General features: G+C 36.4%; 1 protein-coding gene across 1 annotated transcript; it reads right to left on the bottom strand.

Annotated features, from left to right (window-relative positions):
* On the bottom strand, positions 1-25,788 carry LOC145665763 (uncharacterized). Its single transcript, XM_081732894.1, has 4 exons — positions 25,564-25,788; positions 15,368-15,547; positions 4,700-4,801; positions 1-446 (listed from the first exon to the last, which is right to left on the bottom strand). Exons 1-4 carry the CDS (start codon positions 25,696-25,698, stop codon positions 294-296), a joined length of 570 nt encoding a protein of 189 aa, XP_081589020.1. The 5' UTR covers positions 25,699-25,788; the 3' UTR covers positions 1-293.
* Between the last annotated feature and the right edge of the window lie 775 nt (positions 25,789-26,563).

Genomic DNA, 26,563 nt, shown 5'->3' with positions numbered 1-26,563 from the left:
GTACAGTACAAGCATATTGTATAGAGTTTTGTTTTATATATAGCAGGTCTGTCAATTTACGTACATAGTAACTTCACATATATACATGCTGACATTTTTATAAAAACACGCCTTTCTCTTTCAATTAGCTTCCAGGAAGAATGTTTTTATCAATCTGTCACTACAAATGCAACGATAGTCACAGAAATTCACTCTCAAACACACACATTTTCATACGGAACGAATTCAACACACTCTGGTGTTGTTGAAGAATAGTTAAGCAAATTTTGTTCAGATCGCTTATTAATTCATGGCTAAACGTCGTTTGCAGATTGCTTCCTTGCTTGGCTTCTCAGCGTGTCCAGGGGACTCGGTGTCGGTGGAGGTACCTCTTTGCGATATTTTAACATTATATACGTTCCTGCAGCACTTATGAAAAGGAATACCGCTCCAACTATACCCAGAGGCTGAAACAATAATAACAAAAATTAATATATGTAATACATTTAAGAACAAATTATGTCATTAATAACAATCCGCCTTATGCAGAGCCGTATTGACGTATGATTAGAGTCATACTAAAGGCCTGACTACTACAGGAAACATATGTTAGTCGAACTCTTTAGTATGGCACTAAAGACTCAGAACGACTCTGCATAATTCCCAGTATGTTTTCATACCAGCAATAAATACGCTACGAGGAAAATATTAAATAATACCAATTTCAAAATCAATGACTACAAACACATTGAACATTAAATTATACCGAGTTTAAGGATATTACAGTTAACATAATTTAGTTACAAGTCTGAATTGTATTATTAATAATATTATACATGTTTCTACAATTATCATATACATAACAAATATAGGGGAGAGGAAGGGAATGGCGATCAGCCCACTTTGCCCTCTTGCGTGACTCGAGGAGAAGTCAAACTAGTGCTGCCATCTGCCTCTTGTAGCAAGGTTTCTTCCAGTGGAGCCATATCTAGCATCTTGGTGCTAGATCTAGCATAATTCACATGCATTTAGCATCTAGCATCTTGACTTTAGCATCTTGGCCAAATCTACCATAATTTCATTCTTCCCTCTGATGAACAGAAAAAGAACGAAAATTAAGATGGTTCATGGACCGTCGGGAATTATTCTTCTTAGTTGAAGCGATGGTTGGAACAATGAGACCAGACAGTATTTCCGAGGTTGTAATTTATTGTTGAATTCAGAGAAATGTTCAAAAATAGCAAAACGTGGCTCTACGAAACATATTTACTTACCCATAGTTTTATTAGTGTCAACTGAAACCTGAATGTTTGGTTATCTGGGATGTTTCTGTCCCTTTCAATTTACAATTTGATAGGGGAGGGATATGGGCGTTAGGGGACAGCAAGTAATACACTAAAAGAAATGCTTCAGGCCTGTGTCGGAAGCGGCATGTTGTGTATATAGTTCTTAAAATGTTACCCATTCATAAAACGTAAATTCGACCTTCCTTTCCTATAATGTGCCATTTACCAATTTATTTCATTATCATTCCTGACACGTCATATTAGCTTTGAACATGAATACAGTTGAAACACTTCATTAAAATAATGAAGATAGATAGGGGCGGGTCATTAAAATTAGTTAGGAAAGATGATTTGAAAATCTGGCATAATTTACAAAAATCTAGCATAATTCAGACCCGTGTTTGGCATCATCGCGAGTCTCGAGTGTGGCAACCCTGGTTTCTTCTGTATTGTCGAGGAAGTTGTCAGAGAACACTGAAGTCTACAGCGTGCTGAAACTTGTTTTTGTTGATTTTCTTATAAGGATCTGCATATTTCAACTCACGATACCTACAATTTTAAGTTGTAAGATCTTGAAGTTACTAAGATTCATACAAAGATATCTTTACGTCTAATGCACGACACATAGTTATATTTCAAATAAACTACGTTTTACAGTATAACCAGCTCAATGTTCAAAATGGCGCAATGTTGGGAATGTCGATCAACGTGATCGGTTTACCATCATGGTGACTGCCATTCCTAACAAACATTTGGAATACTTCTCCAGCCAAAAATTATAAAAGAGGCTAGATCCAAAATAGGTAATACACCTACTTGAATCAAACACTGAAACTTTGGTATCGGTGTAACCGTGTAACCTTTGTGGATCGTGGGTGCATGCTGATTGTACTCTTGTGGACTCACCACATGGATATATCTGTGACGTGTCTTTGAATAAACGTCAATAAAACATTCAGTTGACGTTTTTCAGTTTTTTGAAGGCGCAGTGTAGCAAAAAAAAAAAACCTTGAACTAACTATGAAACTATGTATGTTTATTAAGCTTGTACTGTGTAAGCTTGTGATGTGATGGGAATGGCGACCAAAGTAGCAATTTGAGTTTTTTCTATCGTGTCCTCGAACTACAAGAATGATCCTCTTTTTATTTTACACACTTATTGTAGAAGGATTGGAGGGTATTTACAAATTTGTTTCAATATATTTTGCAAATGAAACTACGTAATACCAGCTTTTTCTTAGGTGATCGCCATTCCCACCTCTCCCCCTATATTTTTTTGTTATATACGATAATTTTAAGGAGGAAAATCGAATTTTTTTTCTGAAGTTGGCAACTCTGCATTGGACATAGTTCATTCACATTGAGGTATCACAATTACATCCTTCTGTCACAAATACGCGATTACCAATAATTATATTTAGTGTATTTCCGACATATGGCAAACATAATTTTCCTTTTTATTACAATCTTAATATACTTTTGATGTAGTTTCGTTATTAATGCCCAATTACGTGCAAAAAAACTTTAAAAAAAGGATAATTACATATGAGGAATAAAATTTTAAAAGCACTTCCCGTTGACGTATCAGTATAACATTTGAAGACTGCAGGGGAAAAGGAGGTAAGTCATTTATTTGGTATATAATTTTGCACAATTGCCCTGTTTTTTACTGACTTACCTACTCCTTCCACTGTATGCAAACTCTTTAGCAATAAATTTCTTAGTGACTAACCTTCTTTTTACTGTAGGATTTAGATGACTGAAAAGTGAAGGAAAACGCGGGCGGAAGTCGTTCCCCCGCTTCTAAAAAAATATCTATGCCGTCCCCCAACTTTCTAAATAAAATACAATGGGTAAAGATACGCACGGGGGATGGAGTGACGTCAAACGTCCTTCTACTTTTTCAGATCCACTTTTACCCCTGTTCATGCAAACTACACCTTTCAGGCTACATTATTCTGCTGTCAAGTCATTTCCGACCATGTCTTGACTTACCTCCTTTTTCCCCTGTGGTCTTCATTACAGAAAATAATTTTTCTTTATACACGCACCTTTCAGAAAAAGTTTTAAAACACAAAATATCGAAAATTTTGACCCCAAACCAGGGGCGTCATTTAGGGAGGGCAGGAGGGGACAATTGCCCCCCCCCCCAAGACTTTGAGGAATACATATACTTTAATAGATTGCCTACTAATATACTAGTATAAAATGTGAAAGTCTTATGTCGGTGGTGATCTTGCCCCCCTCAAGCGAAGTCTGAAATGACGCCCCTGACCTAAACGTATATATATCTTCTTAACGGATAACATGTACTTTAACTATGGTTAACAGTACCCCATACACATATGTACCGTATCCTGCGAAAACGAACTAAGCGCCACTTTCATACTTTTGAGAAAATTACGTTTAAAGGTTGATGTCCAGCATTAGTGTAGCCGTAATCAAAAGTGATTTTTTTTTTTTTTTTTTTTTTTGTTGTTGTTGGAAAGGTGTTGATTTTCCTATCTTTTCGATTGTGCAAGACGTTTTAATGCTTATCAGGAACCAATCGTCGCATTTACGTGGATTTTCAAAATTTGGCGCTTAGTTCACTTTTGCATAACACGGTACATATTTTGTTTGATTCTCTCTAGTGTCTTTACCAGACTTTATTTTTGCTCAAAATGTACACTTTTCTTCATCTGTCTGGAATAATGGTAATCACAGTAATCAAATTGATAAAATTATTTACTGTATAATTTGAAATGATTTTTTGTTATGAATTAAAATGAGACAATCAGCTTTGTTTGTTTAAATAACCTTAGCTTTATCTAATATAATACGGTGAATGATGATCACTGTAGCTAAAAATTAGTTTATTCATTATGTATTGGTATTCATTATGCTATTATATGGGATTATTAATGATCCCAATTATCCCAAACGGAAAATGAGAATCAATGTAGTTATACTTTTTCAGTGTAGCTATCTTTAGGGAAATCTGAATTGTATTTCACGCGTATATAAAAGAAAATAAGGTTGTTGGTACAGTATGCAATAGTTAACATGATATTTTTATTTTAAAAATATTTCTGTTTAATGTAATAGCAGGAAGGAGATATTAGATTGACCCCAATTTGTAGAATATATAGAGGAGGAAAGGACATCCAAGTCTTGTCCTTTGTATGACTTATCATGACACCCATTGTGGATCCACGCGTTACTGACCACTGGACTTTCTGTTAAACTTGCGCAGCACTGTCACGCATCACACAGACTAATAAAAGTACTATTCTGTGCCGTTAGTTACTTGTCTGCCAGATTTGGGACTATTACCACTTGTATTTTTGTGCGTCGCATTTTAAATATGCAGCAGCGTATTACCGACAAAGACATTAGAACTGTACTCATTACACAAAGGAATGCTTGAATTTGAGTGTGTATTTTATACTTACACCGGGCAGTCGATGCCTGGGATCTTCACTCTTGCATTCAGTAGTTGTAAGGATGGAGATTACTAAGATAGCAGCCCCTAAAACCAGTGAGATCACTATTTCCTACGAAAATAGAACAAAGAATACACTATTATTGTTAATTTTAATATATATATATATATATATATATATATATATATATATATATATATATATATATATATATATATATATATATATATATATATATATATATATAGTGTGTTAATATAATAATCATCATACACAATATGTTGAGTGATGAATAAAAGGACAAGACAAACTCGGTGAACATAAATCGTAAACTCTTCTTTTCTGAGATATAGGAACCCAAAAAAATCGAGCATGCAGTATGCCTTACTTATAGGTATTGTCTCGCAATTTAATAGTAATACTGTATAATATTCGCTTTAACAATTTACACTTAAAGTTATCTTATGTGCGCTCAAGAAATATCATGTTTAACAAGATAAGAAAGGGTGTGAGGAATTTTCCAAAGGAAGTAAGTAGATGGAATTCCCGTCAAAAGTCAACTAACTGCTTTATAATGTTGTTCAATCAAGACAATAAATATACTGTTGTATTTTACAATGACAATATCTTTGTATTTTACAACGATCTTGAAATATTTGTAGTTTAAACATAATGGAAGCTGTTTTTGGGGTAGACAACTTAATGTAATTGAGAGAAACACAGAAAACGAAATGTTTATATTTAGAAAGCTGAAATTTGGGAAAATGAAAATAAATTTTTTACAAAATCTAACATACGTAAATCATTTAAGTAAGGAGTATATGTATATGAATAGAAACTCTTTAGCGGTGGAAGCATTTCAAATATTTTGTGTGTGAGACTACAGAGAAAATACACTCTGAAGGGAGAAAGGATAATCATAGCAGTACAAATGGTGGGTCCTAGTACGCTAATGGTCACCAAGGTTCGCAATTGCGAAAATAAGTTGGCCGAAAGTGGTTTAAAGTGTATTTTCGCGAACCGACAATTTGAAATCACTTAGCCTAATGGGTCCCAACCTTTTTTAGTACACGACACACTTAATTGACAGTAATCATGCCAATAATAAATTGTTCTGGGGTTTGAGCACACAGATGATTTATTTTGGGTATATTTTCGGGCGATTTTCTTAAAAATGTCTATCAATTTGTTCACATTTCTAAAACAAAATGAACACTTATGGTGTGGTTTTAATAATAACTTAACAATACATGATGTACCATTTCATATGTAGCAATCAACAAGGAGTAGTTTACATTTAAGAGTATGTTCCTTTTGTGATGGTTTTTCTAAAATAACTCAGATGATTTTCTTCATATTTCCTAAATAAATATTGTATTTGTAACCTATAATGTTGCGTACATTATATCTTATGAAAATGGAGTAGATTTCTCCATTCCGAAAACACTTTCATTTCCAACACTGCTTAAATCATATAATTGCGACTATAACTTCTAATTACAACTACTAAAATCTATTGCTGTAATGCTAAAAAGAGAAGGAAAACAACAAATATTTCCATAAATACGCCATTTTCAGCAGTGTTGCGAACTTTATCAATGTTTATCGTATCTCAGGAATGGTTTGAAATATCGAAATGCTTTAAACGGCAAAATAATTTGTACCTGCATTGTAAACCACATAAGTAACTAGATATGATACTTACCCAAGCATTTTCTCTAAATAAAGCCTTTCAAAAAAATCAAAATTTTCAATCCCTATAACTTCGTTCCTATTCATTCGAAACAAGTCATACCATGACCATGGTATCAAACACTAAGGTTCTTTCGATATGCATTATCATGTCCATCTCCGTTGTGCTGTATGTGTGATAGAGGTTTACAAACTTGGATGTTTGTGATACTGTGACATCTTTAGTTTGCAACACTGAATAATAAATGTGGTATTTTAAGTTTTCGTTTGACATTTTGATTTGAAATATGTAATAATCTGACGTAATACCATTGAAAAAACAGAACTTTATATTGGGTTGGCAACAATGTTCATCCGGTGATGTTACAAAATACCTAGGACGTTGTCGCCCTCCCCATACTTTCTTGGTACAAAAGTTTGCGTCTCTGCCTTTTACGATTTGTAAGATATTTACTACTAACATTATAAATAGACCACGTTGTATTTTCGTAATGAGTCAGAGTTGTTCTGCACACTTACGGTAGTTTCACTCGTATGTCCAGGTAAATTGAATTTTCTAATGTATTTCCACTATTTTAACAACCATCTGTGTATTCAAATGTACTATATGTTGGGTAATGTAGCATTTTATGTTTACAAAATGCTTTATCTACTTTTGGAAATCTTTTCCTTTGTTTAAAATTATCTCCTTTACAACGAGATAAATGATAAGCATATCATAAATTTCACCTTGTCACTGTTTCCAGACATTCTACCGTAGTGGGACAGATTTCAATAATGATCTTACTAAATACAGTACCCAAATAACTTCAAATGAAATGTTTCGTAACAAATTCAACATAACATCTCCCTTTAATATATTACACACGTCTGTCATTGACCCACCATTAAAATCAGAGAAAATTGAAAATTGTTATGACTCGTTTTCCATTATTTGTTAACTGAATTAGAATTTCCTTTTTCATTCAGTTCTATATATTGTGTCCCAGATCTATAGAGATACGAAGACTGCAGTGACATCTATCGGCAAAACTTGTCCCTTTACACTAACCTTAATATATTACACACATCTGTCATTGACTCACCATTAAAATCAGAGAAAATTGAAAATTGTTATGACTCGTTTTCCAGTATTTGTTAACTGAATTAGAATTTCCTTTCTTATTCACTTCTATATATTGTGTCCCAGATCTATAGATTATCATTTGTTGATGAGTAATTTTGGGGGAATATTAAAAAAAAAAAACAGAACTTCTAAGAAATACGTCGACCTATTTGCATATTTTAGCCAAAAGAAAATTTAGTATATGCAACGTATGTTCAAAAAAAGACCGAACATTTTAAATTAGTGGGTCAATTACCGCAGATGTACTTCGACTACCATAGCCACATACCTTGGTAAATATTGCTTTTTATTGGGTTCCGATCAATGAGTTAATTTTCGAGTAAAAAGACATTGAGTGACATCATGCATAAACTGCTCGTCGGATAAGTGGAAAACCAACAATGAAGGAGTTGGAAGAAGAGTGCGTCAATGTGCAATTTTACGTAAAATAGGGAAAAAACTTTCACGGAAACGTTCCAAATGTTTAACCGGTTTGGGTACAAAACCTCGCGGCCTGAACCTCGCGGACCAAAATCTCGCCGGGCCGAAACCTCGCCTGGCCAAAACCTCGCCGGACAAAATCTCGCCTGGCCAAAACCTCGCCACCCAAAACGTCGCGGGCCAAAATCTCGTGGGGCCAAAAACCTCGCGGGCCAAAATCTCGTCTGACCAAAACCTCGTTGTAATGATCTCGCGACACAGAATCTCGCCTGGTCTAAAGTAAGCGAGACGTAGTGTCGCCTGGGAAGAAATGTCATCACGATAAAACCTCTTCACGACGATTTCTTCAATGTAGAATGTTCTATATATTACTATATGTATATATTTAGTAATAACACATAATTACATTAAAATAATGACAAGAAAATTCTAATGCATGCTTTGGAAATATATATATATATATATAAATTAAATGACTATGTTTGTTACATTATACCTCTTGAGCCATCCTACCGATCTCAATAAAATTTTCAACATGGATGAGGTTCGAGCCTAGGATGTCTTTTATAATTTCACTTTGTCGGCACAACAAAAGGGAGGGGGATATATATATATATATACAGAGCCGTAGCTAGAGATTTCGGCGCCCGGGGCGAAGTAGAATTCGGCACCCCTATTCTCACCACACCATTCTCTTCCTTCCTTTTTTTCTTTTTAGTTATAAGAAAAGCAGCAGATATTGTTATACTACACTGAATTTTTATTAAGCTGCAGGCGAGATTTTGGCCCACGAGCTTTTGGCGGCGAGGTTTTGGCCCGGCAAGGTTTTTGGGCGGCGATGTTTCGGCCGCGAGATTTTGTTCGTATCCCGTTTAACCAAGCATATTTGGATGACTGTACGAGCCGAACGCGGAACTATGATTGATTGGTTTAAGCGTTTTAAGGAGGGCAGAAGTTCTGTTGCGAAAGATCGAAGGACCAGACGACCTTCCATGTCAACAGATGACCAACGCATGTTGAGATTACCGGTATGCGTGCAGTAATTACTGAAAATTGTTTTACCGTTTGCGAGGTTACTGAAGACGTTCGTAAGTATAGAAGCTTGCTATCAAATCCTGAGTGAAAAACATGCAACTTATTTGACGAACCCTCGCACTTCCGTTGTGCCCCACACCGAAATTTGGCCCCGGCTGATATTTTTCTTATTCCAAAAGCTAAAACCACTTTGATAGGACGTCATACTTAGTTCAGAGAGGAAATGCAAAAAAATGTGACGACAGTGCTCCAAGCCATGGAAAAAGTGATTTCCATCAGGCGTTCCAAAATTGCAAGAAAACAAGGCAGCAGTGTATTAACAGTAGAAGGGAGTACTTTCAAAGATACAGCGTTTAAAAGTTTGTACATATAATGAGCAATAAACTAAGAACAGCGAAAGTTTGGTCTTTTTTGAACAGACTTTGTATATTATTGGTCGACGCAAAACATGAAATGATTTGGAATAACATTCGGTGGAAATGGATAATTTAAAACATGAAATGAAATGGAATAACATTCGGTGGAAATGTATCATTTAAAATAATTAATAAAATGAATGGAACAAGTAGCCGAGCACTATATTTTTCCCCATAACGCTCAAGTGGAAATATGTTCGGGACACACGGCACGAATTTGGGTACAAGTAGAGATGAGAGCTACCACTAACTCATCTAGGAAATAATTGGTTTTTGTAGCGAATCTTAAACCAATAACTTTACCAGTAGATCACGCAAGATTAATTCTACTTAACATTGTCTATTATGCCAATTATTATGACGTAGATTAGATCTCAAATCAATCTATTTTTATTTTGGCTTACGTATATTAAGGTTTTACTTTATATTGCGTTTGGTTCTGGAGTTTTAACACCTTTCTGTCGTCACTGAAGGTTTATAAAACGCAAACGAATATTTTAATGTAGGGTCTAAACCGCTTATTTTCCATTGACAACTGATTTCGGGAAAACTCATACTTGCTAACTTTTCTTGTAGTTGGGAGCCTTTGTTCTCACAACTAGGTATGTGCTATATGTTATACACTCTTATTGTTCTTACTCAGTGATGATCTTTGTTGTCCCATTTACGAGTATAAATCACCTGAATGCATAAAATATTGTGATGTATGTCTTTCTTCAGACTAACACGTAAGTTGACAATGATTGATTATTGATGTGCTAATAATAGATATGTCGCAATGATCAGAGGCTTTTAAAAGTAACACTTGTTTACTTGAGCCTTTAGAAAGGATAAGGTTGTTTATCGATTAGTACATTAAATGATAACATATCTACAAAACTCTGCTATCAAATCAGCTTCAATTAACAACAATTATACATCATATTGACGCAAATGTATCATTAGTACAGTAATTAATGGTTTCTATTGCGAATTGTTTTGTTTGTAACTAAGCTACTATAATTGTCAGACGAAGATTAATGTTATTATCAAAATTGTAGCAAATTTATTCCCCCCCCCCTCTTTTGATTGAAAGTGTATCTTCGTTACTTCGTTTCCTTTCGTTTTGTATAAGCTATGAAACATTAATTGAGCTTTCTTATAGTTTATTTGTGTGCATAAGTCTTTCCTTTTGTATTTACGAAATTTTAGATGTAATCCATCGGAAATTTTATCATTCAATTCTGCAAAATAATGGAAAACGATTCGTTTGATAAACGTGGGCATATCTTGTATGACAATGAGGAAAACCCATTACAAGTCAGACAAGATCTTACCACAAAGAAGGGGAGAATGTTATTTTAAAAACTGATGAAATATTACATATTAGAGACACAAAGAATGACTTAAGTTGGTATTTTATCAAGTACAGACTAAAAATGACCTCCCTCTGGATTAAGACTGCTGAAATACTCAATAAATATAGTAGAGCGTCGATTATCCGAACGTCGGTCAACCGAACGACCGCTTAACCGAACTGTGTACTCGCTCGCACCTGTTATTCTCCCACCCTACCGTCCATCATCCCCCTCACTCCCAAACCAAGTTTCCCACAATAGTCGCCGCACTGAGCCACCGCTGGCGGAACATTGCTTCTAATGGGGCCTTCATAAGGCGCTGCTGACCGGCCAAGCCACCAGTCGCTGTGTTTCAACAATCAGCACACTTCTGTCGGTTTGGCACTGGCTGTAGAAGTACAGTACAGTACAGTACAGTTCGATTATCCGAACAAACAGTTTTCCGAACACCCATGTCCCCCAATTACTTCGGATAATCGACTCTCTACTGTATATATATATTCTTTAGATTTTGATTTGTGAATAGCAGTTTTGACAGCAATTGGAGTGGAAAATGTTATTTATTTTTACTGTTTTACGTGCACATAAAAAATAACATAAACAATGTTTGAATATCACAAACAAGTGTGCACTGAGAAAAATCCGTTATCCGAAGGACATATTGTACACATATACGGAATCCTTATGTTTACTACAGAAATCAGTACGGAGCATACATTATCCATATGCTACATACGCACTATCCTTTTTCCCCACTTAGATATTACATCATGCCGTTGCAGGATGTCTGATATCTAACAGTCTTCCTTATATTACGCATGTATACGTATATGTTGCATACGTCAGCTATCTGTTTGTGAGATCCTGACCGCCTATATACAATTCTTTCGTTCGAATAAATAGTACGTTTATTCGGAACACTTATACGGAAAGTACGTATAAAATATACTTTTTCAGTTATACGTTTGGTGTACGTTAAGTCCAAAAACTACAGGATTTACACATCTAACCTACGTTTTTACGTAAGCCACATACATTTTTTGTCAGTGTAATAATAAAAAAATGAAGAAGTAGAGAAAACAGTATTGTCATTCTACAGGTGCCTAAGATGATATTTTTTTTTTTTTTTTTTTAAATATTTCCATACGGAACTTCGTATCAAGTGCTAAATCCATAATGCTGCCAGAAAACGAGAAATTTTCGTTACGCAGCCCAAGAAGTGAATCGTTATTTTTATGGCAAGAACACAATTACTTAATTTCACACGAGTGTTAATTTCTTAATTCATGTTATAGCCAAATGCAATCCGCATCCATTTTTTCTTTTTCTTTTACTTGTTTCTTTATTTCTTTTTCTTTTTTTTTTTAAAGTTGTAAGTTGAACACTACATTTCTTTCCCCACTTCAATGGAAAACAAGACGGCCCAGAGCAGCAAAAGAATAGTACTGGTCAATATTGTTGTCTTATTTATGAACATTTTACTGCGGCTTCCAATAACACAGAAGAAGAGGTGGTATTGTTAGTTCTGAGTTTTCGGTAGTGAGTTTATTTGTGAAAAGGTCTTGCATTTCAAAAGCCCATTGCGGTGCTTTATTTCCATAATGCTATGAAATATCCAAATGTTACAGTCTGTTTATCGTCAGTTCTACGCCCGGTCTCGAGTAATATGTCCCATACTAAACTGATATCTGTTATTCAGAACCTAAGAGACACCTAAAGGAAAATAGCCTATATGTTTTATGAGGGCAGATTTATCACAATAATATCTTGGGCCAAAAGCGTACTGTTCTGTCATGAAGGAAAGACAAAGCTAAGCTGTTTTTCGTTGCAAAAATAGCTGTTTGGTAATAAATGCATCGCGTTTCGCTATCACTACTCTAATGGAATGAATACCCCTCCCTGATCATCACTCATTGAGGAAAGGGTGCATTTATAAGGCAACTTCTGACTTTAGTTGATAAAATAACTAAATTTCAACCACTTTAAATATATTAACTAGCTCCGTAGCCTATGGAACCCGGAAGTTCAATGCCGCGTTCATAAAAGCTCTCCATTGATTCCTATCCTCAGCCAACTGGGTCTAGTTTCTACTTTATATTCCTATCTCTGCGAGATTCATCTTAAGATTGTCCTCCCATCTGCGCCTAGGTCTTCCTAATGGTTGTTTTCCGATTGGATTTCTAGTTAAAACTTTGAAAGCGTTTCTACTTTCTTCCATTCTGGCTATATGATCTGCCCATTCAAGCCTCCTAGCCTAGATGACCCTAACAATGTTTGGTACACGACTCTAGATGTCTTAGAACTGGAAATATCTGTGTGTCTTCTAGTATATAGTTTAATCATACATCTAAACGGTAAAAATAAACATTGAGGAATAAAAAGTTTTAGCAATTTGAATAAATGTTGGCCTAGTTCTATCTGCATTGTTGATTTTTAATTATTTTTGTAGGTTTTTACAGTTAAATTTATTCCACATATAGGCCTACTGACAGAAGTTAGTAATTTACTAATATAGCAATTTATACTAACTCTATGGTACAGTAAAATATCGCCAATGTAACGAAATTTTGAGAACTACAAAATTACTTCCAGTATCCTTCCCTTTTCCCTATTTAATGTGTATTAAAAATATTTAATTTTAACGGATTTCCAACATTTATTATAATGAAAATTTCGCATGTATTTAATTACTCTTTTTTAAAATATAATTGAAATTCATCTTGTTTTATATTTTCTTATTACACTACTTTATTATTCGGATGAGATGGTAGCCATTACGAAATGTACGAAATCGTTCGACCGGGATAGTAATTCGAAAGACGTCCGTTTAGACACTACTCCCCTTCCCGACCTCTTCCGCATTTCACCAAAGTTGTAGTCTCAAACGTTTGTGCATCATTTATGCACGGAAAACTGGTAATTGTGCTCAAAGCAATTTTAAGATAATTAAAAAACTAATTTGAGGGAGCTGTCTACACGGTAACTCCCCATCTCCACCGATTAACTCCAAAATGATCTCAATCGTTTGTGCACATATGTGCAGGCGAAATTTTTATTTGTGCGCAAGAGGAAATGTAAGATATTGGCGTATGTATTGGCAAATGAACTATAATATGGTTGGATCGGGCCCTCCCTACATTTTCGGGCTGGCTACGGGCCTGGGTCGCGCTGGTCCTGATATATGAAGAGTTGGTGAGATGGTCCCGGAGATCTCCAGACTTGCACTATGCGACTTCTTTTTTATTGGACCCTTCAAAAGAAGTAAAATTGCGAGGTGGAAACTGTTAGACCAAATTGTGTATTTGCTAAGATATACTTAAAACTAATGCGTTGATTGTCAACATTTTGGAATTCCCAATTATGCCAACAATTACCAAGTGTTTTGCAAGGGTTAGAACTTGTTAAAACGCCTTCTAGTGTGAATCACCACTAAATTCCTACGCTGTACACTTTCTAGGAACAAAGTTGTCCCAACTATGTCCGGTACCTTGAATAAATCTTTTATATCTCATCAGTAGGGCTCGGAAGTTGAAGACCTAAAAATTGCCCAAAAAGAACCTATAAAAAGACCTATAAATATCTAAAAGAAAAGACCTAAAAACTGGAAAAAAGGACGTAAGAATAGACCCAATGCGATTTGAATTGCATATTTAATGAATGTAATGCTCAAGAAATACAAGCTTTTTGTAGTATACAATATACAGTTGAAAGAAAGGGTGCAGCGGTGCACATATTCCTTTTGGAGGGTCGACTTGTCAGGAATCTTCTAATTTGTATACTACTCCAAAAACATTTTGAAACTTTCTTTGTTTATCTTTGCCAACAGCATATTTGCTCCAACTAAGGCACGGCAAAGATCTTTATAAAACGGAGACGACTTAGAATGTCCACTAGTACTTTGTCCTAAGAGAAGCAGTTTTTCCTTTTCTCCGCGGCCCGGGAAGCTACTTTCACGTTCAATGTGCTATTGGATATGGAATCGTTTTTTCTGCACTCACTTTCACTTCGCAATATTTGCAGAAAATAATATTTCCATCCGTAGAAAAAACTTCTGCTCCAAATTCAGACACAAACCGACGCAAAAAGGAACTTTTCTTAGGTTTAATGTTAGGCATGTCTGTCCTTCTTCCAAACTGAAGTTCAAACTAAAATAAGAAAACTTCTCCACCTTCACCCTCCCCCTGCTGGAGGACATTGTTACGCCTCCTTATCTTACTTGTGATTGTTGCAGATTTTGTCTTATCAGCCAGTCGTTGAAGAATGTCTTATCTTTTGAATTTTCTTTACCAAAGAAAAGATGTTTAAGAGGTGGTGGTGATTCGAATTAATGGCTAGTAAATTTATTGTCGAAAGATGAAGTGCAAAAAAAGACGTTAGGACCTATAAAAAGCTTCTAAAAGGCCAATAAACAAAAAACACCGAAAAAGGCAAAAGTGAACAAATAAAATCCACCATTTTCTGGCCTACAATGACCCAAAATAAGCATATGTTAAGCCTCGTCTTCGTAAAAAAGAGGATTTTTCCTCAACTTCCAGGCCCTACTCACCAGACTTTATGTGTTCACCCAGACCAAAACGCATTGTGAAATTATGACTACTTCTTATTAGAAATAGTTGTAATGTACAATAATAATAATAATTTGTTTTCTCACCACAGTGGCCCACGTGGAAGGATTCTTCTTGCCAACGCCCAGGACAAAGATTGCATAAATGATTGCAGTGAGCCCAGCTGCTATCAGCGTGGACATCGGATAAAGCCACCCATACCAGGAGGGAGAGTCAGGACAGAGGTTGCCAGTCAAAAATACAATTGACGCTGCGCTGAACAGAATCTGCAAAGTAAACATTTCTTTCAATAAAACATACAATAGCAATAAATCAAGTAGTTAAATGAACATGAGTTGGAAAATGTTTAAATAGTAGCAGTTGCGTAATTTATAAAGAAAAAAATAAAAAAAGAAATAAATATTAAGGATGGTTAAACGTCAAGAGAGGAAAGAATCCATTACCATTGGGCGCACGAGTGTTGCGCTATGCTTATTCATAAAAACGGTACGAAAGAAAGTAGAAAGTTCATTCCCAGAAAATATCTAAGGATTTGTATGGTCATTTGCATATATAGACAACCCACTGATTGTCGCGGAATCCTCTGCCCGTGAGAGTTTTATTTTCTCTTCCAGGCAGTAGAACAGAAATTCCAGGAGACCAACGCTATTGTTTTGATTTTTTTTTAAAGGACCTCTTTGTATGAGGAATAAACCTCATTTCCAAATTTCAGGGAATACTTTGTCGCTGAATAATGCTTCCGTGTATAAACAGTTAAGTCAACAACGGACAAGATTGTAAAAATGCCCTCTACACTGGTTCTCTGTTCCGGATGAAGGTCGGTATCATACACCTTTAAACCGAGCTGTAGGTCCTCGGTCGTATAGAGGCTTCTCATTAGAAGACATGGCATATTCGAATGCCTTAAACTCATAATCGCAAGCAGGGTAATAGGATAAAGGCCAATGTCAATCTTCTACGTAGTTATATCGACTGGTAGAGTGAACTCCCTACCGAGTGATACTCCACCGGCTCTCAAGCGCTAAGGCAAGTTCACTTCCACCTTTTGGTGCCGAAGTACAGCAAAATACCGAAGCCCAGATGTGACGCCAATCCGTCAAAGTCCAACCATTTCTGGGAGCTCCTGGAATCCAAGAGAGCCTAAGTTCCAGCCCTGCCTACCTCAACATACGTTCAAACTTGCGTGCTGAGGCACTACATACAGTATCGGACTCAATGGAATATGTTAGTTATTCATTTGAGAGATAGAAAAGCCTCTCCTCCACCGACAGGAGCGGAAGTTTCTGCTTATCTAATTTTATGTGCTGAAGTATCACGTACACTATCGGAGCCGAGACAAGTTTCTCTTCTTTCGGTAGATTGAACAGAGCCGGCCATTTCTATTATACGTAACTCGATTTTACGTATCTATTGAAGCTTTCCTGGCGACGTATTGTGAACAGGTCTTCTCGGGCTAGCAACCAGGTAAATACTGTTATATCTTGCGACGTTTCGAGGGCTGACATCGTCCTCATCTTCAGGCGAATATGAGGGTACAATAGAGTATATGGAATATATATACTCATGTATGTATGATTGGACTCTTCTAACTGGTGGTTGAAATGGCGGGTTCTGATTGGTGCTTGAAATAGTGCGATATGATCGGTGTCCACGTTTTACTCAGTTGGAATCCTATGTCTCTGTTAAGGTTCGTTTTTTCTTGTGTGATTGCAACAGCTTCTTTTATCCTCCTGTTCCAAACTCTTGAGCATTTTGCTATTATTTCGGTATCTGTGAACAAAATCTTATGTTCTGTTTGATGCTATGTTCAGCCAGTCCGGATTTTTCTGGTTGGTTTAGTCTGATGTAACTGTTGTGTTCTTCGCATTTGGCTTCAATGGTTTGTCCTGTTTGTCCAATATCTGACTTACCACATTCACATGAAATGCGGTAAACTTCACCATCTGGCCACATGGACGCAACTCCTTACAGGAATTCCTGCAGCATCTCAATAACCAGCATCCCAATATTAAATTCACGATAGAAGTTGAACAAGAAGAACGTCTACCATTTCTTGTCACCATGATATACAGAAGACCGGATGGCATCCTAGGCCATAGGGTATACAGGAAACCAACACACACAGATTTGTATTTGAACGCAAACAGTTTCCATCACAAAGCTCAACGACTTGGAGTTCTCAACACCTTAGCACATAGAGCAGTCTCCATCTCCGACAAGGATTGTTTAATATAGGAACTTAATCATCTTAGCAGCACCATGCTACAGAATGGATACTCAATGAGAGATATAAATATGGCCTTGAAAAGGACCAGAACGAAGGACACTGTCAACAAGGACAAAAGTGCAGAAGAAACAGTGATGAAGAACGGAAGAACACAATCTGCCTCCCATACACCGGGAACACTTCTGGAAAGCTCAGCAGACTACCAGGTACAACATCAGGACAATACACAAACTTCCAGCAAAAATAAAAAAATTAATACGACCAACCAAAGACCACCTGGGCCTCCGAACTCCTGGAGTTTACCGCATTCCATGTGAATGTGGTAAGTCATATATTGGACAAACAGAACGAACCATTGAAGCCAAATGCAAAGAACACAACAGTTACATCAGACTAAACCAACCAGAAAAATCCGGACTGGCTGAACATAGCATCAAACAGCAACATAAGATTTTGTTCACAGATACTGAAATAATAGCAAAATGCTCAAGAGTTTGGAACAGGAGGATAAAAGAAGCTGTTGCAATCACACAAGAAAAAACGAACCTTAACAGAGACATAGGATTCCAACTGAGTAAAACGTGGACACCGATCATATCGCACCATTTCAAGTCCCAATCAGAACCCGCCATTTCAACCACAAGTCAGAAGAGTCCAATCATACACACATGAGTATATATATTCCATATACTCTATTATACCCTCATATTCGCCTGAAGATGAGGACGATGTCAGCCCTCGAAACGTCGCAAGATATAACAGTATTTACTGGCTGCTAGCCAGAGAAGACCTGTTCACTCGATTTTACGTGTTGATGTACCATATACATTCCCAGATCGAATGGCACGTTTAGTTGTCCATTGCGGAGATGGAATAAGCCGCTCCTCCCCGGTGGGATGTTGTACTGTATTTCATCTTCTTTATGAGGAAGAGTTCTTCACTCAGGAAATTAAATCTTTCCCTTACTGAATACAAATTGTCAGAGTCATATATGAACCTTGTATCACAAAGCTTCCTCATCATGTACTTGGACCGACTATAGGCTCCATTCCGTACCAGTCTTCGCAAAAATTGCGAAGCGCAACGCAAAGCGTTACACTGGACGTATAATGTAATGTAGAAGAACTGTTAACTTTGACAATATGGAAAATGTGGTTAATTCTTAAATATTCATTATTTTCTTTCTGTTAGAAGTGAATGATTAAAAAAGTGAAATTGCCTAACGACTTCGAATAGTGTTTGCTGAGCTTAGGCATGGTTTCTAAATCGAAAAATAGCAGAAGATTCTTCGAGGATGATTCTCACAGTGGACGCCCATAGAAAAGTGTAAAGGGTGTTGACATAGTTACTGTGAAAAAGATCGTGCAGGGAAATAGGTGGATTATAATTCATTAGCCTAATAAGAAATGAAATTTTTGAGTTTTACGTCTTACGGTTATGCCGGTTAGGCTAAAGAAGATAGTGATGATGAGAAAAAGAGTAAGACTAATAAGAGTGTAGAAATTGGCGCACAATAGGTTCCTGAGAGGTAGTTTGGGTATTATGAAGCTTTAATCTTGGTCGGACTCTCCCTGTTGAGACCACAGCAGAGGCTGCATTAGGGTTGCTACCTTCCCCAAGCGAAATGCATGGACACTTCATGCAGCTACTGGGGTAGGAAAGGGGAGTCCCACGATTAGACAAATTGTACACTGAGGTTAAGGGAGACGGTGATGATAAGGTGGATGATAATAGTAATGGCGAAAGTGGGAGAAAACGGGAAAATCCCGAGGAAGCCCAGTGTACGACTGGAAAATAGTCCCGAAGGTTCTTCTTCCGTAATAATACGCCGTGTTTCAAAAAGAATGACATGATTTTGGATGGACGGAACATGGAACGTGCCGGCAAGGAAATGAGTGTTGTTTGAATGGGCGTTAGCCTACAGTTTCAGAAAATCGCCGTTAGATGTCAGTCAGTCTTCTCAGTTTGCAGTCAGTCAGAAGTAAGATGGAGTCCGCTCAACAGAAGGCGTTTAGTGTGTGTGTTTGCAAAGACTGAGTCAGTGATTTCGATCCAGCGTGTTTTTTGTTGGCGTTTTGGCATTGATCCGCCTGCGCCCAAAAACATTCGTCGTTGGTATCGCCAATTTGAAGAAACAGGATGCTTGTGCAAAGGTAAGAGTCCAACTCGGCCTCGCACTTCCAATGAAATGGTGGAATTTAGCTATCGACTAGATGTTGTTCGTGCTGCTGCTAATGCACACATATATCTGAAGATTTTGTGAGTATTTTGCAATTTATCCCATTTTTAACTATGTTTTTATCAATACATATGGACTTTTAAAATCAGGTCATTTTTTGAAACACCCTGTATTATTTTTCCTAGTAAACAGCTAATCATAATTGCTATTTGTCTAATTGATAAAATGAAGTGAGACAATTTAGATCATGTAAGCCCTACATCGTTTAATATGTAGCAATAAAATATAAGGGTAATTTTAATTATACAGGGTGGCCCAAAAGTAGGTATACACCCCTGAATTGATCAAATATAACATTCTAGTTTATGGGTTTATTTGCTTCGGATCTTCCGAGCTTCAGATATAAGTAAAAACACATTAAGAACAAATAATAAAGAAACTAAGTCTACCTGACGGATAACAATAAGAAATGAAATGAAATGCAATGAGCTGATCAGTACTGTATATCTACTTTTGGGCCACCCTGTATATAGCTATGTAAAGGCTTTATATTGCCCAGTGCGTTGGTAGGGGAGAGGAAGGGAATGGCGATTAGTTGGGAATGGCGATCCATCTCTTGCCCTCTTGCGTGACCCGAGGAGAAGTCAAACTAGTGCTGCCATCTGCCTCTTGTAGTAAGGTTTCTTATGTATTGTCGAGGAAGTTGTCAGAGAATACTGAAGTCTACAGTGTGCTGAAACTTGTTTTTGTTGATTTTCTTATAAGGATCTGCATATTTCAACTCACGATACTTACAATTTTAAGTTGTAAGATCTTGAAGTTACTAAGATTCATAAAAAGTTATATTTACGTCTAATGCACGACACATAGTTATATTTCAAATACTCTACGTTTTACAGTATAACCAGCTCAATTTTCAAAATGACGCAATGTTGGGAATGCCGATCAACGTGATCGGTTTACCATCATGGTGATCGCCATTCCTAACAAACATTTGGAATACTTTTCTAGCCAAAAATTATAAAAAAGGCTAGACCTAAGATAGGTAATACGCCTACTTGAGTCAAACACTGAAACTTTGGTATCGGTGTAACCTTTGTGGATCGTGGGTGCATGCTGACTGTACTGCTGTGGACTCACCACGTGGATATATCTATGACGTGTCTTTGAAAAAACGTCAATAAAACATTCAGTTGACGTTTCTCAGTCTTTCAAAGGCTCAGTGTAGCAAAAAAAAAAAAAAAAAAAAAAAAAAAAAAAATTGAACTGTCTATGAAACTGTGTGTATTTATTAAGCTTGTAATGTGATCGCCATTACCAAAATGTGATGGGAATGGCGACCAAAGTAGCAATTTGAGTTTTTTCCATTGTGTTCCCGAACTGCAAGAATGATCCTCTTTTTATTTCACACACTTATTGTAGAGGGATTGGAGTACATATTTCAAATTTGTTTCAATATATTTTGCAAATGAAACTACGTAATAACCCATTTTTCTTAGGTGATCGCCATTGCCTACCTCTCTGCCTGCCTTCCGCCGTTGTGAGATATGTTAATATAATGCAGATAAAAATTGATGTAAGTATAAGTTAAAACAAATTTCCCATAATTTTGGAATCGGTTTAATAATAATTGTTTCACAACTATTGTATTTACTACTAAAAATGTCTTAAAAGTGTTCAACAAATGCAATTCTGTCGTCAAATGACGTTTGATATTTGAGCGTTATGGAGTGAGAATAATGTGGCAGCGGATATATGAGTGTGTGATATGTAGACATGGCAAATTATCTTACATTAGTCATGTGTACACATCATAAGTTAGCAATATTTCTCTCCTGTTGCGACTAATGTGTAAAAATTGTAATAGATCCTACAATCATAGAAAAAAATTAAAAATATTTTAGGTCTTTATTGCAACATATACTAATAAATTGATATTTACTACTTGGACTAGGGTTTCATAAAATACAGATTACGTGTGTGAAGGGGATTTGATAAGTTTCCGACCTTACCCAGTAAATGAACTCATATTTCAAAATTCAAAGTGTGTCAATCTGAAAGGGAACTGTATTAAATAACACGCTATCACTGGGATACGAGAACTTTGCGCCCGGGAGATTTGCACCCTACCTCAAAAAGAGAGGAAAATGCGCCGGCTATATACTTGCACTGGCATGTTTGCGCTCTAAAATTCAACTTGTTTTTGTGTCGTGTAATATAAGCTTCTCTCACACTTGAACCAGGCTTAGGACTGTCAGAAAAGTGAACCAAACCTGTTTTTCCTTTTCCAGGCGTATTGAGAAGCTCAAGCAGGAAACTCTTTCCCTTGTAATTTCTTTATTATTATTATTATTATTATTATTATTATTATTATTATTATTATTATTATTATTATTATTATTATTATTATTATTATTATTATTATTATTATTATTATTAGTGTGCCTTGATAATATTATGTAGGAAACTCTGTCCTTTGTCATCGTTTGTTATTCTTTGCCGAGAAATGATTTCTTTTGTCATCCTTATTACTGTGTGTTTACATTGCTTCCTCGTTTTGCATTCCAATTTTTGAATGAGGCTAGACTTCTCCAACACAACAATATCTTCTCAATGTCTGAAAAGTTTAGCCTACATTCAAAAATTGGAGTGAAGAAGTCTAGTCTAGTCTCAGAATATCTTTGGGCGATCTTGTTTTGTATCTATGCAGTGCCTTTTCAATTCTGTTCCAAGTCGTACATATACTTCCCCTCCCCTTCCAAACCAAGGAAAATTCTATCATAATGCAAAGTACTGTGCTCAGTTTTCTGTTTCAGTGCTTTTAAAAGCACAAAGAAATTCGGATGCGAGTTAACCCTGCTCTTGAACTTATTCCACCCCTCAATAGTATTATTTATTTGATGCTGTTACACTTTCGCTATTTCAGACATCGATCGGCACATTCACATTTTGCATCCACTTGTTCACAAAGTAATCCATAAATGCAGTAACTTTTTCTTCTATTGGCACAGTGCCATTTCTTGCTAGCCAACCATCTTCAACATCCTTCATCCAGCAAAAGAAAGCTTGAATTCTTGTCCATCTTCAGTTTTTTCCTCGGTTAACGCGATGTTTCGTCTTGAATTCGGGTCTCGAAGATCTCTTTCGCTCTTGTTGCCTCACATAGTTTATATTGCACTTATTTTTCTTCTCTCTCACACACAGCCAAGTTGTTGTAACAGTCCAACTCTGCTTCTTCACACGATACTGGAATCCATACACCGCACAGGGCCTGCTTTCGTCGTCACAGTGATTGTTACTTCATCCATTATAATATTCCAAACCAAACGAAAAAACAATACAATTTTTAGTACACTAGTCCATGCGAATACAATTTTCATTATACTACAATATATACAATAAAAGTGTAAGTTACTGGTATATATATAGCTATATAATTGACTAAACTAACTATGTGAGTATAATTTAATCTACATAAAGCTGTTTGGCTCTTCCCAGATATCTCTGTCCACAATCCTTGCAAGTTGTTTGGCTTTCCAAGACACAAAATATAGAAAAGTAAATGTAAAGTGAATGTAAAATTAGTTCAGCAATATTATCAAGAAAACTCACCTATGTAACAATGTGTTTACTTGCTCCAGTTACATTTCAAACACTCTTGCGTTGGTCCATTGTGTTCATTTGGTTTTGAAGTTTATTCTCCCCTTATATAACCCCAAACTATCACAAGCAGCTAATGACAGAAGCATATGTGTGAGCTCGAACAAGTTCTTTCATCTCGCAAGGCGCAAACTTCCCGGTGCAGGTACAGTCACGAAAGAAAATATTCTTCAGTTGATAAAATTTCTTTTCCTAATAACTCAACAATAAATTATCCTATTAGAGTATCGACTTTGGCAAGTTGTCAAGTTATAACTATTCTAAGGGTAACAACAAAAAGATCCAAATTAATTCATTTGTTCCCGAGTTATTGGCAAAAGAAAATTTGTCAACTGTCAAATACTTTCTTTTCCGTGTGTACATCGATGGCGCATTTTTCCCTCTTTTGGGGTAGGGCGCAAATTTCCCGGGCGCAAGATTCTCGACACCCTATCACTGTGTACCTGGTGTCATGTTTGCGTTCCGAGGCCGGAAACATACCTAATCATCCTTCTAGACATTATGGGCCTTATGCAGAGTGGTTTTGAAGCGCGATTAGAGCCATACTAAAGAGTTCGACTAACATAAGTCTCCTGCAGTAGTCAGTGTTTTAGCATGATGCTAATCATACGTCGAAACGACTCTGCATAAGGCGGTACATGTCTTGTTTTTATCTTCGTTGGTGATCTATTACTACTTGTTGAGCGATAATCGAACTTGGGTTTCCCACGTATGGTAATCATATGGCCAAAATGCAGTTCTCTCTATTACCGTCGCTCAACAAGTGTATGATCTTAATAATCATTAGGGAAATTTACACAAAGATAACATATACTTTTTTTTTCTTATTTTGTAAAACGAATCATTCACCAAACTTTCGTTTCCATTTTCTTGTTTAATGAGCATATTAATAGTATACAGATCCATATCAATATGTAGCTCAATAGTGTCCAAATGGCTGCCCGTGTGCCACATCTGACCCGTGAATAAATAAGAGAAATAAGTTTATGATTCAGTGCATATCAAGAAGAGTGTGGCTGGCCATCTTAATACACTTGAATCGACATTTCACTTTCAATTGTGGAAATATTTTTATCAATCTTTTCGTTACCAAACTCATTCTGTAAAGTAAAGCCGTTGGGACCGGGTCATTTTTTAAAGAAAAATACAGATTCATTAGAGATACTTTTAATTGTTCATACTTAGCTTTAATTGGTGTAGATATAATGAGCAAGAATGAAGATTCGAAGAATAGAACAAAAATTCTGAAAATGTGCGACTTACATTCAGCGAACCTATACTTCAGAAGCGGGAGGAAAGGAGGGGAAGGAAAACGAAAAATTGATCCAAGTATGGTTCTTATTTTATTCTACCTCGTAGTGCGTTGTATACTGCCCATCTGAAAAGTTGATTATCATTCTTAAAACTTAATCTTGAATTCAAAATTCTGATCCACATATGATTGATTATACAGTAAGGTCACAAATATCCTAGCTAATGTAGACCTGCGGTGCGAGCGGTCCCGGGTTCGATTCCCGGTGGGAGAACTCGGTCGAAAACGTGTAAAAAGCTTTTTCAGACCAGCCATTCTGAAAGAGGTTTTTCTGGGTTTTCCTCATTCATACCAAGCAAATGCCGGGTTGGTACCTAACTTATAGATCCCAGGCTGCTTCCTTCCTTCCCTTTCCCGAATAGTGTGATCGCTGAGAGACGTCATTCCTTAAAACGTGACGGGCTAACGTGGCCATAGATGCCAAAAGCCCAGAAATCTAAAAGTCCTAAATCGTAATGTAGAACTGGCAAATCTCGAATAATCGGGACTCCGACAACGACAGATTTTCTGCAGTATTATACTTACAATAGTAAAGGCGTGAATTACAGTATAATAACTAAATAGGGATAACAGTACGTTTAATCCTTCAGGCTCGAATAGTCGGGACTCGAATAAACGGGGGTCTACTGTAATTCGATTCCCGGTGAGAATACATATAGTTCAGATCCAACATTAAACTGTTAAGACTTATATCCTGTTCCTGGAATCGATATTAAATTAAATCTCTTTAAAGAAATTAGTATTGTAAAGAACAAAAAAGTGGAAACTCATGGTTTGAACACGTTCTTCCAATATCTTCAACGCTCACTTGGAAAAGATAATTATTGGGCTTCGAATGTGGATTGTAAAGAGTAATATTTAAATAACAACAAAAAAGAATTAACAAAAAACTGCAAAAACTTACAATTTCCAACACTTTGATAATTCCAACTGGCGACACGAGATATTGTCCACTCGAAAACCTTTTTCTAAGTTCCTCCTTGTTATCATCATTGTCCCTGACTATCGTCAAAGCAGGCGGTCTGTTGTTGGCAGCCATTATTGATTGAATAACAGCAGTGGGTTTAGTTATCCAGTGAAATGAAACAATGCCATAATAACTAAACTTCCACCTACTTCACTGTCTGAACTAGCTCATCCTTCGGAAAGAATCACCGTAACATTGCTCGTATGATGGCCATCGACTTTTGCCGCTGTCACTTCTCATTGATAACAGTGATTGATAACTCTATCTTAAATACCATAGATTATACTAATTGCATTTCATAGTATTAGCAATGCAATTATATTGAAAATCATTCAGATTTTTACGTACAGATTGTTATGTTTCTTTGATCTTACAAAATACAGCTGTTACAGAATAAACTTTTTTTTTTTTAAATGAAGTCAGCTAAAAGTGAAGTTACTTGGAGTCAATTAAAAGAACGTGATTGAAGATTATTGACTTTAATTTCAAATAAACTTTGCTAAAGGCAGTAAATAGTATTCAACTTCGTCCGGTAGATGTCCGGTGTAAAGAATCACTGCTGCCATCTAACATCACGGTATGTAACTTCTAGCATTCTACAGATCTTTGTTTGAATAATGGAAAATAGGCTATGCATAGTCACCGTTGAAGTCACTATCGTCTCTAAAAGTTGAGTTGATTTTGAGTTTAGCGTTCCTTTCAATAAGGGAGGGTAGGTATACCTCCAACCACATGAGCTTCCGCTGGGAATTGAACCCGGGTTTCCTATGCCATAGGCGTGTGCGCTAACCGCTTAGCTACGAGGGGGCTCTAACCGTAAGTTTTACCAAATTGACTTCATTAACAAACTAGGCCGAGATAATCACTTTAACTATCTATTGCAAAAAAAAAAAAAAAAAAAAAAAAACTTGGTCACAGCATCGATAGACACTCCGCG

The sequence above is a fragment of the Thermobia domestica genome, chromosome 1 (assembly GCF_964235325.1).
Source record: "Thermobia domestica chromosome 1, izTheDome1.hap1.1, whole genome shotgun sequence".
Taxonomy (NCBI): domain Eukaryota; kingdom Metazoa; phylum Arthropoda; class Insecta; order Zygentoma; family Lepismatidae; genus Thermobia; species Thermobia domestica.
Note: the sequence above shows the minus strand (reverse complement) of the source record. Positions and strands in the feature narration are given on the sequence as shown.

Excerpts from the sequence above, each read along its gene's own strand:
- LOC145665763 (XM_081732894.1), bottom strand. The coding sequence starts at position 25,698 with ATGGCTGCCAACAACAGACCGCCTGCTTTGACGATAGTCAGGGACAAT. Across the intron at positions 15,548-25,563 it reads TTATCAAAGTGTTGGAAATT|ATTCTGTTCAGCGCAGCGTC; the intron begins GTAAGTTTTTGC and ends TTTACTTTGCAG. Across the intron at positions 4,802-15,367 it reads CTTCCACGTGGGCCACTGTG|GAAATAGTGATCTCACTGGT; the intron begins GTGAGAAAACAA and ends CTATTTTCGTAG.